We start from the raw sequence: 15,658 nt of genomic DNA, 5'->3' as shown, positions 1-15,658 counted from the left end.
AAGGAGCAAAAGCTTGTGATTCCAACAAAGACAGAGAGAGAGAGGCAGAGAGAGCTCTGCTGTGAGAAACTTTAAAGACCAAACCAAAACAGCAAAAAGTGACACTTTATTTAATATCCTCAAAATTTCCCCTTGTGGGACTAATAAAGGTATCTTATCTATCTTATCTTAAAACAAAAAAAGATCTTCTTCCTCTGTTTTATTATTCAGTTTCAAACTAAAATAGACACAATTATCTTCAAAGTTCAGGATCAAAGGTTTCATGTTCAAGCTAAGAAAATAAATAAAATACATAATTAAAACTCACTTTATCTGATTATTTGGGTGAAGTTTGTCACTTGTTTTTTTGTCACTTAATTTAAGACTTGATTTTCAGGACTCAAATTAAAAAAAGTTTGTCCCTGAGTTTAAAAAGTAAATGTTTATTCTTCATATTGTGGGATAAATAAAACTAAAACTAAATAAAACTAACTGGGCTACACATGTGACATGTTTCATTTCTAAGCAAAGAATGATTTCTGGGACTTCAGACACATTTATGACTGAGCTTAAGAAACTACAGATTTCTCAAATTGTGGATGTTTTTTTTTTTTGCTGATTAGTTTTGATGTCATGAGAAATTATTTTGCATTAAAAAATCATCTTATTTCAGTCAGATTTTGGAATACAAATGAGTAGCACTGACACGTGCTCTTTATTCAGTTGTTGTTATTATTGGAAGTACGAAGTTTCTTCCTGGATGCAGACTTCCTCACGTCGCCCTGGACCGATTTTGAAGATGTTAGCAGGAGTAGCTTTCACTGAGACGAGGTCACAGACATCTGAGAAGGTTTTAACGGGATTAACTGAGTTAAGTCTGATCAAACCTCTCGGTTATCTCAGGGTAATTAAATCAGCAAGGAGAAATCGTTTATCCTTGTGAATGGACAAACAAACAAAGAAATAGATAAATAACACATCGTTAGTGAAAATGTGTCTTTTTGTACATATAATTCATCCATCCATCCATCCGTCCATCCATCCATCTGTCCGTCCGTCCGTCCATCCATCCATCCATCCATCCATCCATCCGTCTGTCCATCCATCCATCCATCCATCCATCCATCCATCCGTCCGTCCGTCCGTCCGTCCATCCATCCATCCATCCGTCCATCTGTCCGTCCGTCCATCCGTCCATCCGTCCATCTGTCCGTCCGTCCATCCATCCATCCGTCCATCCGTCCGTCCATCCATCCGTCCGTCCGTCCGTCCGTCCGTCGATCCATCAATCCATCCGTCCATCCATCCGTCCGTCCATCCGTCCATCCATCCATCCGTCCATCCGTCCGTCCGTCCGTCCGTCCGTCCGTCCATCCGTCCATCCGTCCGTCCGTCCATCCATCCGTCCATCCATCCATCCATCCGTCCGTCCGTCCGTCCGTCCGTCCATCCATCCATCCATCCGTCCATCCGTCCGTCCATCCATCCATCCGTTCGTCCATCCGTCCATCCGTCCATCAATCCATCCATCCATCCATCCATCCATCAGTCCATCAATCCATCCGTCCATCCATCCATCCATCCGTCCATCCATCCGTCCATCAATCCATCCGTCCATCCATCCGAACATCCGTCCATCCATCCATCCGTCCGTCCGTCCGTCCGTCCGTCCATCCATCCATCCATCCGTCTGTCCGTCCATCCATCCATCCGTCCATCCATCCGTCCATCAATCCATCCATCCATCCATCCATCCATCCATCCATCCATCAGTCCATCCGTCCATCCGTCCGTCCATCCGTCCGTCCATCCGTCCGTCCATCCACCCGTCCGTCCATCCATCCGTCCGTCCGTCCGTCGGTCCATCCATCCATCCATCCATCCATCCATCCATCCATCCATCCATCCTCTTCTGCTTTCAGTTCAGGGTGATAGGTGGGGTACATCCTGGTGTCTATCGCAGGGCTTGTAAAAGAATAAATATGTACCTAAATGAACTTACAGTCCACATGTACATTGTGACAAACTGACTCATATTTCTCCCTGATTAACTTCCCGTTTTCTTCATCTTTGGTGTCCAAATCTCTCTCCTGGTTACTTTGAATCATCAGCAAAACACGTTTCTAGCAGTGTCACAGGAACTACTTACTACTTCTATTTTCAATTAGTGAAAATGTTTCTCACTGGCGATTTTTATGGAAACTGGCTTTTTTTTAGTGAAAGATATAACTGAGGTGTGTTTGTAGCCCACACGTGGAGGACAAAGACAATATTAGGTTGGCAAGAAAAGGTTTTACAGATTTTTAGTTCACCATCAACTTGACATTTTGTTATTTTGTTGAGTAAATCAAGAATTAGACAGAATGGAGGTGAAAATATGGAATTTATTTTCAAACATTTTCAGTTTTTAGACGTTGCTGTGATGTCACACGCTTTGTCAGCCAAGTTATTCCTTTCTTTCTGTCAGGCACCGCGGACCAGCCTCCTTCAGTCTGAACCAAGATGAGCCCCAAAAATGTGATTTTCAAGAAGGTTTGCAAGGACAAGTCGGTGAGTTGACAAATCCTGGTTGAGTTTTCTCAGTAAAATTAGAACCGTGAGTGTTTTCCTGAAAGGATTTTCCAGACTGAAAGGAGCTGACAGTCATGTTTATTCATGACTGTCAGCTGAAATGTTGTCATACAGCTAAACTGCATTCTCTGATATTTATCAATGAAAAGCTTCATTTTCAAGACTTCTTGTTTTCTTCTTCTTTTGCTTCTTTGTCGTCCTTTTCTTTTCAACTCTGTACATCTACACTTTTGTTTTTGTTTTAGCCACATGACAAAGAGACACATTTACAGAAGCCAGAATCGTCTCATACGCTTCTTTTTGCCATTATAGAGTTTCTGTTAAGAGATTTTTAATTTGGAAAACAGGTGGAGGTGAACCTGAATCATTTAAAGGTTGCCTTGTTGCCTCTCTGTGAGATCTATCATCAAAGGTTCTCTGAGCCTTAAACCTGTCTGAATGTGTCGTATTGTCAGTGTTAGGCTCATCAGGACATTAATCCAAACCACGATGTTGCAATAAGCCCAACCCTAATAGCTGAGATTCTTAAATCTAACAAAGCAAACAGTTAAAACGAAACTTCAAATGTATAAACAGTAACAAGTCTCAGCTTTGAGGTGAGCGATGGAAGCAGCGAGCAAAGAATTCTTTTTATTGGCTGAAGCCTGGAACCAATCATCAGCAACAAAAGACAAGTGATGTCATTTCTATGCAGTCATGTCTTCATGGTTAAATTGTGGCACAGGCCTAAATCTAACTGCCACAGTGGCATCCTACCACCAGCAGTAATATCCTGTGTAATCACACTACACTGACCAGCACAACGAGGACGTCCCAGTGAAGAAACAGGCTGTGGTTGGAGTGTAAATATAACTCCTAATGCTGCTGCTTCTGTGTATAGAAGACATCATTTCCGACGCCCTTCTCTCTCTCCAGCACTTCAATGAAAGTAACTTTAATTCTGTGAAGCAGCTCAGCTCACTGATCCTCTGAAGGTCGACACGACAACGTGAGCTGATTTATGATGGCTTTATTGCAGCTTCGCTCTGCTGCTGAGCGCTCTGTTTATCGAGCACATGTCTGACCTCAGTACAGTCTGTGCTGAGCTATGACATGAGGCCTTCTCCCACAGGCTGGGAACACCAATATAACAAAAACATGCCTGTCGGAAATGCTAATGCTAAATGCTAACGCTCAGGTGACACTGCTGGAGAGCGCTTTGTCTTTTATGAATTATTAGAAAAGATATGAATCTGAATAAATAATAACAAAGAATTATTCATTATATGTTAATTTCATCTTTACCAAAATCGCTTTCCATCGCTTTAGCGTTTGCAGTTTGTCTGTTTCACATCAGTCTGAATATTATCGAGTTTTTAATGTAAACATTTTTTTCTAAATTTTTTTCATTATTTTCATTTTTTAAAACAATATTATTGTTCAATTATTCTAAATAAAAAACAACATAAACAATGAATATGTCATCAGCTGGTCAGTCTCATCACACAGTTTCTGCTGAAAGGCTGAATTCACTTCAGAATTATCAGCTGAAAGTTTCTTGACTGTTTCCTCTGAACTCACCTCTAACTTCTTTCGAGTGTGAGGGAGTCCCTCCAACCAGCCCACATGTACTTTCTGCATTCGTTTGTTCTTCAGGAGGATCAGATATCAGACCTGTTGTGACGCCGACTCGGATTTATTAGTTGAGCTATGTCCCACCTGAGCTGCAGGTGTCTGGACTCAGATCACGGTCATTGTAGACCTCGGTCATTAAGGAAATTGGAGCAGACAAACGTGTGTTTAGCATCAGCGGGTGATGCCTCCTGGATGTGGTGTTTCAAGTCTTTCTTTCCTCCTTCAGGTTGGAGTCTACATGGGTAAAAGAGACTTTGTGGACCGTGTTGATTCTGTGGAACCACTGGGTGAGTCTGTTGTTTAAATGGGGGAAAAACCTCAACATTGCCCGTGATGTAGCGCGGCAGCACTGATGGTGCAGAGCCTTTGGCTTGTTTGGGTTTTTTTGTTCAGTTGAATTTTCTGTGTAATTTACTGAACTCAAAGTTGAGAATAGAAACATGACAGCTGGACTTCTGGTAAATCAAACTAATAATCACAGTAAATAACCAGCACAAATTACCATAAATGGTATTTATAATGTCCAGCTATATTAGCATATGGATTGAAACTTTATTGCATCTATTTATGTCTTTACGTTGCTGTTTGAATATTTTGATCATCCTTTTACATGAAAGTGTAAATTTGTTTTATTGAAAATCTCATTTTTACCACTTTACTGTTTTTATTACCACTAGATGGCGTCATCCTCGTTGACCCGGAGGCCCTGCAGGGGAGGAAAGGTCTGTACAAAATACCAGAGCTCATTTTATTGGACAGTTTCTTTTGCATATATGTGGCCACAGCCACACTGGATTAAAAGAGCTACATTTAGATTCATTATTAGCTACAGTTTCCTGATTTCCTTGGATTCAAAGAGATTCCAGTCATAGAAATATAAAGGAGATTTTTGAACTCTCTTCTGCCCTCTAGTGTTTGTCACGCTGTCGTGCACCTTCCGCTACGGCAGAGATGACATGGATGTGATGGGAATCGCCTTCCGCAGGGAGTTGTACCTGGCCACCCGGCAGGTGTACCCGCCCCTGCAGGACCGCGAGAAGGGTATCCACACCAGAGTCCAGGCCAAGCTCCTGCGCAAGCTGGGAAACAACTCATACCCGTTCTTCTTTGAGGTGACGCTTCAGCGGCACTGCAGACAGGCAGAAACTTCAAATAGAAATAAACTGAAAACAGCCAAAGTCCTGAGTTTAAATCTGCTGAAGTAAGCAGGGAAAACTCAGAGATGGATGAGATGAAGACAAAAAAAATCCTTTTAAGCACACAGTGCAACACGGACAGGAACTACAGCTTTAGGAGAAAATCATATAGACATTCAGGTGCATGCATGTTGGGTTAAATTCATGTTTTTGTCAAATCTCAGGTGTGTGGTGAGATTTTGTGGCAGAAAGAATAAGAATAACTGAGACGGCTCGACGTTCTGCTACCTGAGCTGGTCTAAAGGCCCAGTGTGGTGACATCATCACTGTAACCGTTAAGGACAAGTGACTGGTTCATGGATCACAGACAGACGCTAACATGCTGGCACATAAGAGGAAATGAATGCTTCTGTCTCAGTCTCCATACAGTCGTAACTTTTGTAGAACCAGCTGTTTGTGAAGGAGTTTTATTTCACTTTATTTGATCTGAGAACTGTCTACATTCAGTGGATGACGTTTGTTTTTCTTCTTTGCAGTTCCCCGATAACCTGCCGTGCTCAGTGGCCCTCCAGCCAGCACCCAGCGATGTCGGAAAGGTAAGATTCAAACTCATGAGTCAGCAGCGATGACATGAACGCCTCACAGGCTGGTGAAGCATTCTCGTCTCTCCTCTTCTGCAGCAATGTGCTGTGGAGTTTGAGATTAAGGCATTCAGCGCTGAGAGTCAGGACGCCAAAGTACGCAAACGGTGAGTGTCAGCGGGTCTGATCGGACGGGAGCCGGGAACACAGCTGGAAGTGAACGAAATTAGTCTAATGTGGATGATTTTGTCCTCTTTGGTACAACAGGAGCACAGTGAAGCTGATGCTCAGGAAGGTGCAGTACGCTCCGGAGGGCGAGGGGATGGCGCCCTCTGTCGAGACCACCAGGGACTTCGTCATGTCGGACAAACCGCTGCATGTCAAGGCCAGTTTGGACAAAGAGGTGGGGCCAAAGTCTGAAGCTTCAGTTGATCAGATACTTCATAGCTTTGGCGTGTTTTTATCATGAAGGGTTTGGCAGGTTTTCATTGTTGGTTTCTGTGACTTTTTCTCCCTTTTCAACTAGTTTTTGATCAGTTTCAGGGAATAATCCTGACACATGTTCACGTCCTCCGACCCTGTGTCCTGTTTCAGGTTTACTATCACGGTGAGCCCATCAAAGTTACCGTTAGCGTCACAAACAACTCCAGCAAGAACATCAAGAACATCATCCTCTCCGGTAAACGCGACACTTAAGAGCTCATTTATTTCTCAGAGGTTCATGTTAAACACATAAGAGTTGATGTCTTAAACATCATGTCTTTTTGTGTCTCGTCTTTCCCAGTTGACCAGATTGCCAACGTGGTTTTGTACTCCAATGACAGCTATGCCAAATGCGTGGATATCGAGGATTCTGGGTAAAAGTCAGGACACACTGAACTCATCATCTTACCTGTATCGTGCAGTTTATCTTTTTCTCCCAAAAAGAAAAACTGACTTCCACACGAGCAGGTTAATCATTAGATATCGAAATATTATTTTATCCTTTTATCCTTTTTAGGATCTATAAATTTGAACAAAGACAGAAAATACAGACGCTTCCTTCAGTTGTTTGATCTGAACTATTTCAATCCACTTTTAATCACAATCGATGAGAAGTAACAAGGATCAAATTGTTTATTGTGCTTTTCATCATATTGTTAGACACCTTCAGGTTCATCGTACCTTCTAGTTCTGATCTTTTAAAGTAAACTAACAGGACTTCTCAGAATTTTGTAACAAATGTAACATTAAAATTTGCTGATATTTTAACTTTTTGATTATTTTGTGTGTTTCCTTTAAAGCTCATCTGTTCTTTCTTGTCAGGGACTCGGTGTCTCCTGGAGCGACGCTGCAGAAAGTCTACACGATGCTGCCTCTGCTGGCCAACAACAGGGAGAGGAGGGGCATCGCTCTGGATGGCAAACTGAAGCATGAAGACACCAACCTGGCCTCCTCGAGCATGTGAGCAGTCAGTCAGCTCCAAACGTTGATGCTCCGTTAGAAAAGAAGCTTTCAACCGTTTCTTCTGTTTCAGTGTCAAAGACGGCGTGCTGAAGGAGGTTCTGGGGATCATGGTCTCGTACAGAGTCATGGTGAAGCTCATCGTTGGAGGGTCAGTCTCTCCTCTTCGTGTGTTTGAAATGTGGCTTCATTTCTTTTAGTATCCTGATGTGCGTAGAGGAGTGAAAAGCACTGAAACTGAATGTACTCGTGTTCAAACGTCCTGTCCTTGTTGTCACTGCATGTAAACGTGTTTCTACTTGTTCTGATCTTTGTCTCCAACACGCTCACAGGATGATGGGGTCGAGGTGAGTCCATGTGTCCTTGTTTTCACTCATAGTTACTACGATGTTCAGTTCCTAGGATCAGCAGTATTGCTCAACGTGAGCTGAAGACACTCAGCAAACTGCTGCAGGATGAATCAGACATTAAATGATGAGACAGAAATGTTTGTTGTGGTTTCTCTCTGCAGCGAGGTCGGTCTGGAAGTTCCCTTCAAACTGATGCACGCCAAACCAGATGCAGGTAAAACTGCAAATGTCCTCATGTTTACAGCAGCTGTGCACATCTGTACCACTGCAGGTTCTTTACTTCAAAAGTCAAACCAGATTATTAGATAGACAATATTATATCAGTGTAACACATGTGCTTATATACAGTTTTATATATGTGTTAAAAGAAATTAAGTTGCAAAAAAAAAACAGTTAAAGAAATGTAAAATTTTCCAGAGTGAGTAACTCAGCATGAAAGGAAAAGATTTCCTGAATCCTCAGTGGTTCTCAAAGTGGGAGTTATCGCCCTCTGTTGGGTCTTAAAAGAACTGCAGTTTATTTTCATAGTAAACCGATTTTAAGTGAAAACAGATCAAATAGTCAAGTCTTTAATGTCAACATTAAAGATTTGACTAAGGTGGCTATCAGATAACAAAGGGTTTAAATTTAAGGTTTGGTTGGGCCAGAGAAGATCTGAAATCTGAAATTTAGCAGAGACGCTCAGAGAAAACAAAACTGTGTTCATTTTGTTCAAACTTCTTTGTTTGTTTTTTCTTTTTGCTGCCATCAGTGAAGGAGAGGTAAATATGCAAAATAATTTCTGTTTATCTGGTCTTGTGTAACTTTGAAACATATTTTCCGTTGACACAGCACTGGTGCGTAATCCACAACACGTCGATAGCTCTGCTGGAAACACTTGCATGAGTACTTACTGCAAGAATGAATTGTTCTAGTGATCATGCGCTGTGTTGGTTGGAAGAGACTGAAGCAGTGAACATGATCGAGTCAGAGGCAGCAGATTAGCTGAACATCGTCGTGTTTATTGTGCCCGATGTTGCTTTTGTTCCTTTTATCCAGGGACAGGATCGAGTTTCAGGATCTTTATCTCTTCATCAGCATTTTTAAGGGCTTCCTCTCTGCCAGCTCCTGTCCTCATCAGCAGTATCAGCTTCCCTTTGTTTGTTCTTCAGTGTTCGGTGTCTTTGTGTCCTCTTTCCTGCACAGTGTGAGAAATTGCTGAGAGGTCAATCCAGTCTTTTTATTTCCATCTTTTCCTTCACATCAGTCGATCAGATTACCAGAGTTACAGAGCAGATTAAAACCGAAGAAAAGTCCAGCTAAGAAAAAGTTCATCAGATTAGAAACAAAAATGGAAAATAATGAGGACTCCTAGTCGAAGACAACTAACTAAACATCACATAATGAGGCAGTCACGTCATTTAAGACAAACGGGGCCTCGTGATGTTCTGAAGCACGATACGGGCCTCGACACAACGACACCGGGGCTTCAGTGTCAGACGTAACATCACGCTTGGAAACAAAAAGCTAACACAGCTGGTTGGAAGCTCTGTGTGGCCTCCCTGACACGTTTTCTGGTTTATTCATAGCAGAACATGTGAAGAAACTGAAAATACCACCTTAAAGCTCTGTCAGGATGGCAGTAATCTAATACTTTTTACAGTATTTGGTTGGAGACGGACAAAAAACGCCAAACAAACACTAAAAAGTATTTTGTTTTACTGTTAATGTAAAAAGTGATAGTGATAAAATGTGGGCAAGTTTAAAACTGAAAACATGACGAAAGTTAGAAAGTTGTACCTACCGAAACTGCCAATCACGCCTACCCCCAATCCTACCCCCAATCCTGGATGGGGGAACCAATCCCCATCCAGGATTACTCCAAAAATAAGAAAGGCAAAATAATAAAAGAGTGCCCAAAGGAAGAACTTAAAAAGCTCAGCTGGACACTCACCTAACTTAACTGGGAAGGTGCATTTCTACTCTTCTCAAAAAGCAACACATCCGTCACACAAAAGCCAAAAAACCCCAAACACCACTAATTTCAAACTCCCTTTTCAGATCCCGGACGAGCCCCCACTTGTTACGTTCCCCTGAGGGGTCTAGGCGGTGAGGGGGAAGTAACAAAAAGTGTCCGGGTCAGGAAAAGGAGTCAAGGAGGCAAAAGGGTTAAATTAAATAGTTTTATTAAAGTAGCTCAACTAAAAGAGACGGACAAGCCGCTATCACCATTTAAGGAAACAAACACAACTCAAGCGGTGGTCAATAAAATAAAAAGTAAGTCAAAAAGAGAGCAGCTCACTAGCTGCAACCACACTAATGGCACTCTGGCCCAGAGCTCACCTTTCCCTGGGCTTAAATACTTTTAATTACTGATTATGAGTCAGCTGTGTAAAAGGGAAAGGTGGCACCTCAAGCTGAAGAGGTGGTGGGACACGCCCACACAGGCACCTTCAGGAGGAGGCCCTGCTAGGGCCGTAACAACGTTCAAGTTCTCCAAGCTTTTTAACTTTTTTCCTGAAGTAATTTCTAACTCTTCTGATTCCCTCAGTGCTGAAGAGATGAAGAATCAGGAAAAATACTGCTAAAAACATCTTTCTCCTTTTCAGGATGAATCTCAGCATGTTTCATTATTGTGGATGAATGGGTCACAGCGTAAAGTGGGAGAAAATCTCCTTCACACAGTCTAGTATATGTGACTAGATGGTAAAGACAGTAAAGGTTTACTAAGAGTCGTGCTGATGTGGTCGGAGGTCAGACACATCTGGGCTGCGTCAGTTCAGCTGCAGCACGAGCAGATGTTGTGTGGGCTGTTTGTGGGTCAGACGACACCTCAAACCTGACATATAGCGATTGTGAGGTGGACCTGGGCTCCATCGGTTAACACAAGGCCAAACGTGACAAAGAAGAAACGTGAAATACATCAAAGTGTTGCTCTGTGGAAGCTCAGCTGAAGTCTTAGGCTACGTTCACACTGCAGGCGCATCAAATCCGATTTTTTTGCGACCCATATCCCATCATGGTGTGACAGTGTGAACGGCACAAATCCGATATTTTCAAATCCGATCTGGGTCACTTTCGTATGTGGTGCTGAATCCGATACATATCTGATGTTTTAGAAAGCGACTGTTTGATGAGACGTCGCATTAGATCCGTCTTTTACGTCACTGACACGAGACAGACGCTAATTATCAGCGCCGGAGAAGACAAACGAGAAAGCATGGCGGCGTGTTTGCTGGTTCCGACTCCGTGTCCATATAAACCTCTGCATGGGGGCAGCAGCCACTGCTCCAAACAAGGCCATTGTTAAAGCACAGGCTCTCTGTTTTCCTGTGTCCTTCTTTCTCTAATGAATCTGTCAAAATTTTGTCAGTTACGACTGTGCAGAAATTGACAGACTGCTGCAACAACACCTACTAACTCTGTAGCCGCTATTTTTACCTCTGTGAACAGAGCGCACTGAGTATGACGTCTTCTTTTGCGCATGCGGGCCGCTCTGAGGGCCGTGAACCGTTCACACTAGAGTGCGTTTGCTGTCACATTTTATTTGTAGTGTAATAAACCAGACAAAAATTGAGCATCAGGACCTGCAGCGTGAACGTAGTCTGTAGTTTGTGCTGTCTCGTTTCCCAGCTTTCCATCCTGCTCTGTGTCCCTGCATGTGATAACTGTGGGGCTGATTAAACACTAACTTTCTCTGAATCGCTGCTGCTGTCTGCAGTGAGCAGGAGGAGGAGCTTGTGTTCGAGGAATTCAAGCGCTCCTACCTGAAGGGGATCATCGGCGATGATGACGACGAGGAAGGCAACGTTTCGGGTGGTGACGACATGGCGCCCAAAGAGAAATAGAGGAGAGAGAGCGAAAGAGGGTGAAACAAAGAATGCTGGGAGTTTGAGTTTGTGCTAGAAAAAGATTTAAAGGAGCAGACCTGTGGTTGTGCATGTTTAACCTTCAGGTGTATTTTACATCCCTGCAGGATGTTTTCATCCATCCAGCTCTGTTTATGCTCGGTCTCCTTCAGCTCCCGAGGAAACAAACGTGTTATCTTTTGTTCATCAGGGCATAGCTGAAAAAATAAAACTGTGACCTAAAGCGAGATAAATGCTGCACAAACCTGCAGTGGTGCAGAATCACAGAGTTATTACCTTTGTATCTGCTTGTAAACACGAGGTTTCAGCCAGATTCAGAAATCAATAAACGTCTAAACCAATAGTCAGAGTTTTAAGACACCAGTGGACTTCAGATGTTAACATCAGATCTGAGGACAGAATAAAGACTTGGTGACAAATAATTTGAAGCTAGCATCCTGTTAACATGCAGAACCACAGAAATGATCCTTATATTAAAAGTAAAAAAAGGTTTGTTGTGTAGTGCTTTTGTTTTTTGGCTCCACTCTTCATGTTCAGTCATTTATGTGTGTTTTGAAAAAAGACAGTTTCTGTTTCAATGAGGCAGAAACTGATTATAAAGGTGTTTCTGACTTTGATGAGTTCAGATTTACTGTAGAGACACTGATGTAGAAGGATCAATTCAATCTGGCCCTCAAATGTTTGTGTGACACTTTTAAATCTGACAATAAAGTGAATTTATTCATTTCTTTGCTTCTTTGCTCATTTTCAAGTTCTGAATGACTGAAATGTGGGCGGGGCCAGAGTCGACGACTGGATCCAGCTGGACGCCTGTTGTGTTACTGAGTCTTTATCTTACAATATAAAGTGCCGTGAGGCAGCTGTTGTTGTGATTTGGTGCGATAAATAATAAAACTAAATTGAATGAAATGTTAAATTACGAAGCCCCGCAGGGGACATGGGAGAAAAAAAATTAAGACGGACTTTTGCGAGATCTCGCAAAACTAACTCGGGATCTTGCAAAACCTTTGCGGGATCTCGCAAAAGTTGAATTCCAACAATGGCGGCAGCTACTTAGTCGTAATATTACTCTTTCTGGGTCACAAAATACACTTTTAAGATATTTTGAGGCGTGAATGTAGTTGTGTAAACGTCAGATATCTGCTCGGTTTACAAGACATCACATATTTGCAAAAGTGCTCTGACGTTTTCGGAGATCTGACACCCACTAGCTCAAAGCTAACGGGAGGTCGAGACCTACTACAGCCGGGAGGAACACCGCTCTCCTGGCACATCGTGCCTCGACCTCCCGGTCGGCTTCAAGCTGGCGGCCTCCGAAGAATGCGGCTAAAACTTTTGCGAGATCTCGCAAAAGTCCGTCTTAATTTTTTTTTCTCCTATGTCCCCTGCGGGGCTCCGTATTAAATAGATGAAGGATGTGGAAAATATGGATTCAGTCTCGGTCCTTCTCACAACTGTACAATAAATATTAAACCTGTTTATTTGTTAGTGTATTTAATCAATGTGTATTTACCTTCATATTAATTTAGCTCAATTATTCAGCTTTTGGACTTTTACTTCCTGATTCTTATGTGTGACTAATGTGGCCTTCTTTAAAAAAGTGCTTTAATATTTTTATTCTGCAGTTTCATCATCATCATCGTCTATATAGCGCTTTAAAAACACACAAGGCTGACCAAAGTGCTGAACAATAGAAACATAATAGATACCATAAGAATAATAAATACGATAAAATAATAAACATAGCAAAAACAATAAAATATAAGTAAATACAAGTCAGTCAACCACTGAGTCAAAAGCCAGTGAATAAAAATGTGTTTTCAATCTGGATTTAAAAACCAGCCCTGATGTGAAGATTCAGTTTAATATGAATTGACCCTGTGCATGAGAAAATGCTAACTTCCTGGTTTGAGACTGGATGTGGGGTTGTGCATTTCCGGTAGCTTTACTTTGCGGTCAATCGCTACTGCAAAGATATACTCCACAATCATGTCCAAAACTGGAAAACGGAAAGATCGCGTTAAGTTACAAAGAGCAGAAGGTGGGAACACTCACCACTGTTGTGTCATAAAAATCTAATGATCAAATTTGACGTTTAAAGAGTTTAGATCGATCAGTTGTTTACATCACTCAACACAAGCAGAACTGCAGCAGAAGACACATCGTCCACATTCAGAAGCACATCTCTGTATAGTGACTGGTCTTATGATTTAAACAGGCAAATGTTCAGCATTCAAACTACAGGTGAAGAATAGTCAAACCAGATGTTTCCCCGTTATGTTGATATCAGCTAGTCAAGTACACACCTACACAGCATGTTAACAAACTGTGAAAAAAGCCACACAAAAAATGAATGATTGCTGGTAACGGTTTCTATACATTAGTATTTATGAAGGGTATGTTGTGACTTACCTTCAAAATTACAGCGGTCCCTCGCTATAACGCGGTTCACTTTTCACCTCGCTGCTAGCAGTGTGACTCTGAAGTGTCCACGAAACGTTTCGCACCGTCAAAAAATAAAATTGGCTACTTGATTTCACCTATCGCTGGTTATTTTTAGAACATAACACCCGCGATAAACAAGGGACAGCTGAGAAATATAACATTTGAATCCCTTTTCTCTTTTGCTCTGAGGCGCGGGGAAAAATATCAAGTCGATGAACATCATTTACAGATATATTGGGTAAATGCCCGAGACATCTATAGAAATGTAAATCGCCGCTTCATTCATTCACTTGCTTAAGTTGTTTAGGACCGTAAACAGGGCGCAAATAGGACACCGGAAACAAAGCTCCCCACAGGAGTTTCCGCACCGGAAGTAGCATATGCTAATGTGCACATAGTCTATTGTTTTTAAAGCCTTGGAGAAAGAGACTCTTTGTTTATTGTGTCGTTCTCCAAGCCCCTCGATTCCTGCTGAAGACGTGTCTTTGCAGATTCATGTTCTAACAACAAATCCTGGTCATCAAATTGAACTAGTGCAGCATTAATTATTACACAATAAAACTCAACGTGGACGTTTCACACCCAGGCTGATGCAGTTACACAGGCTCCAAATTAACATTAAAATATTATCAGTGATTTCCTTCCAGCTCAGACTCTTCATCAGCTCACGTTGTGCACTGGACTCAACAGCATTCAAAACAAAACATTTGTTATTGTGTGAGGTGAGTGTGAGTGTCATGAAATGCACAGCTAAACAAAATGTTGTATTCTTTTTTTAACAATCCATATTTAACAATCACCTTAAGTGAAAAATTATCATTTTTTATTAGCAGATGAATTTGCAGTCAGTGCTGAATCAGAATAAACTGCAGTGTGTTAAAGTTTAGAGCAGCCGGGCTCAATGTCTGGTTTTGCTCTGCACACGAGATTCATTGGCAAGAATGAGCTTCAAATAACTCAAACACAAAGTTTAGGTGAAAGTTTTTAATTTCAAACAAAACCCACGATGCACAGATCGCAACAACCCGAAGCACAAACAGGCGACACGGTGTGGTCGCTGAAAACACCTCAGAGAAGGTGAACGATGCTTCAACCTGTTACACGTGCAACACCCTCTGTTTACTGTCTGGATCCAAACACACGTCCAACATCACCTGATGGTAGCTTCATTGTACAACCATATATTCGCTTTGTTTTAAATCATATAATAAAAAAATAAAACCTTAAAAATAGCGAGAAAAGCCTTTAATCAGTTATCCTACATTCAAAATTAGATTTTCTTCAAAATTAAGAAAACATTAAGAAAATAATGGCACTTGTTCTCACTCTTTATATCTTTTAAAATATTTATGTGTACTGTGGAGCTCTGTGGAGATTATGATTCTTTTACTCGATGAACCTGAAGAGAATTTCACTGATTTTGTGGAGAATTTGCCGGCACATGTCTCGTTGCCATGTCTTCAGCCTCAACGTCTCGTTTGCGTCACAGCCGTGTTCCCGCTCCTTCACTGTAAACGTTTTAAACCTCCGTCTCAACAGACCTGTGGTGACGTTATTCCATCACCTGCAGCTGATTCACGTATTTACATTTTCTATCAACAATATTAAAACCTCTGCTGCTAAATGAGCTTTCTGATAAAAGGGCGCTCTAACAGTTGATTAGTGCATGATCAGATGCTGGCATACAAGCC

The 15,658-nt window shown here is 41.8% G+C and overlaps 1 protein-coding gene across 1 annotated transcript in view; it reads left to right on the top strand.

The window, feature by feature from the left end:
• The window catches only part of saga (S-antigen; retina and pineal gland (arrestin) a), a 12,433-nt gene extending 187 nt beyond the window's left edge, over window positions 1–12,246 (top strand). Inside the window, exons 2-16 of the mRNA XM_087831731.1 lie at window positions 2,447–2,529; window positions 4,391–4,451; window positions 4,842–4,886; window positions 5,077–5,276; window positions 5,837–5,896; window positions 5,981–6,048; window positions 6,149–6,284; window positions 6,476–6,560; window positions 6,666–6,738; window positions 7,187–7,324; window positions 7,398–7,475; window positions 7,657–7,671; window positions 7,836–7,888; window positions 8,426–8,435; window positions 11,375–12,246. Of these exons, the coding sequence (XP_087687857.1) occupies window positions 2,482–2,529; window positions 4,391–4,451; window positions 4,842–4,886; window positions 5,077–5,276; window positions 5,837–5,896; window positions 5,981–6,048; window positions 6,149–6,284; window positions 6,476–6,560; window positions 6,666–6,738; window positions 7,187–7,324; window positions 7,398–7,475; window positions 7,657–7,671; window positions 7,836–7,888; window positions 8,426–8,435; window positions 11,375–11,501 (1,197 nt within the window). The 5' untranslated portion in view covers window positions 2,447–2,481 and the 3' untranslated portion in view covers window positions 11,502–12,246. The remainder of the gene's footprint in view (window positions 1–2,446; window positions 2,530–4,390; window positions 4,452–4,841; window positions 4,887–5,076; window positions 5,277–5,836; window positions 5,897–5,980; window positions 6,049–6,148; window positions 6,285–6,475; window positions 6,561–6,665; window positions 6,739–7,186; window positions 7,325–7,397; window positions 7,476–7,656; window positions 7,672–7,835; window positions 7,889–8,425; window positions 8,436–11,374) is intronic.
• Window positions 12,247–15,658: the final 3,412 nt, after the last annotated feature.

The sequence above is a fragment of the Neolamprologus brichardi genome, chromosome 18 (assembly GCF_056152115.1).
Source record: "Neolamprologus brichardi isolate AB-2024 chromosome 18, ASM5615211v1, whole genome shotgun sequence".
In the NCBI taxonomy this organism is placed as follows: domain Eukaryota; kingdom Metazoa; phylum Chordata; class Actinopteri; order Cichliformes; family Cichlidae; genus Neolamprologus; species Neolamprologus brichardi.
This window is presented reverse-complemented; position numbering and strand designations above follow the sequence as displayed.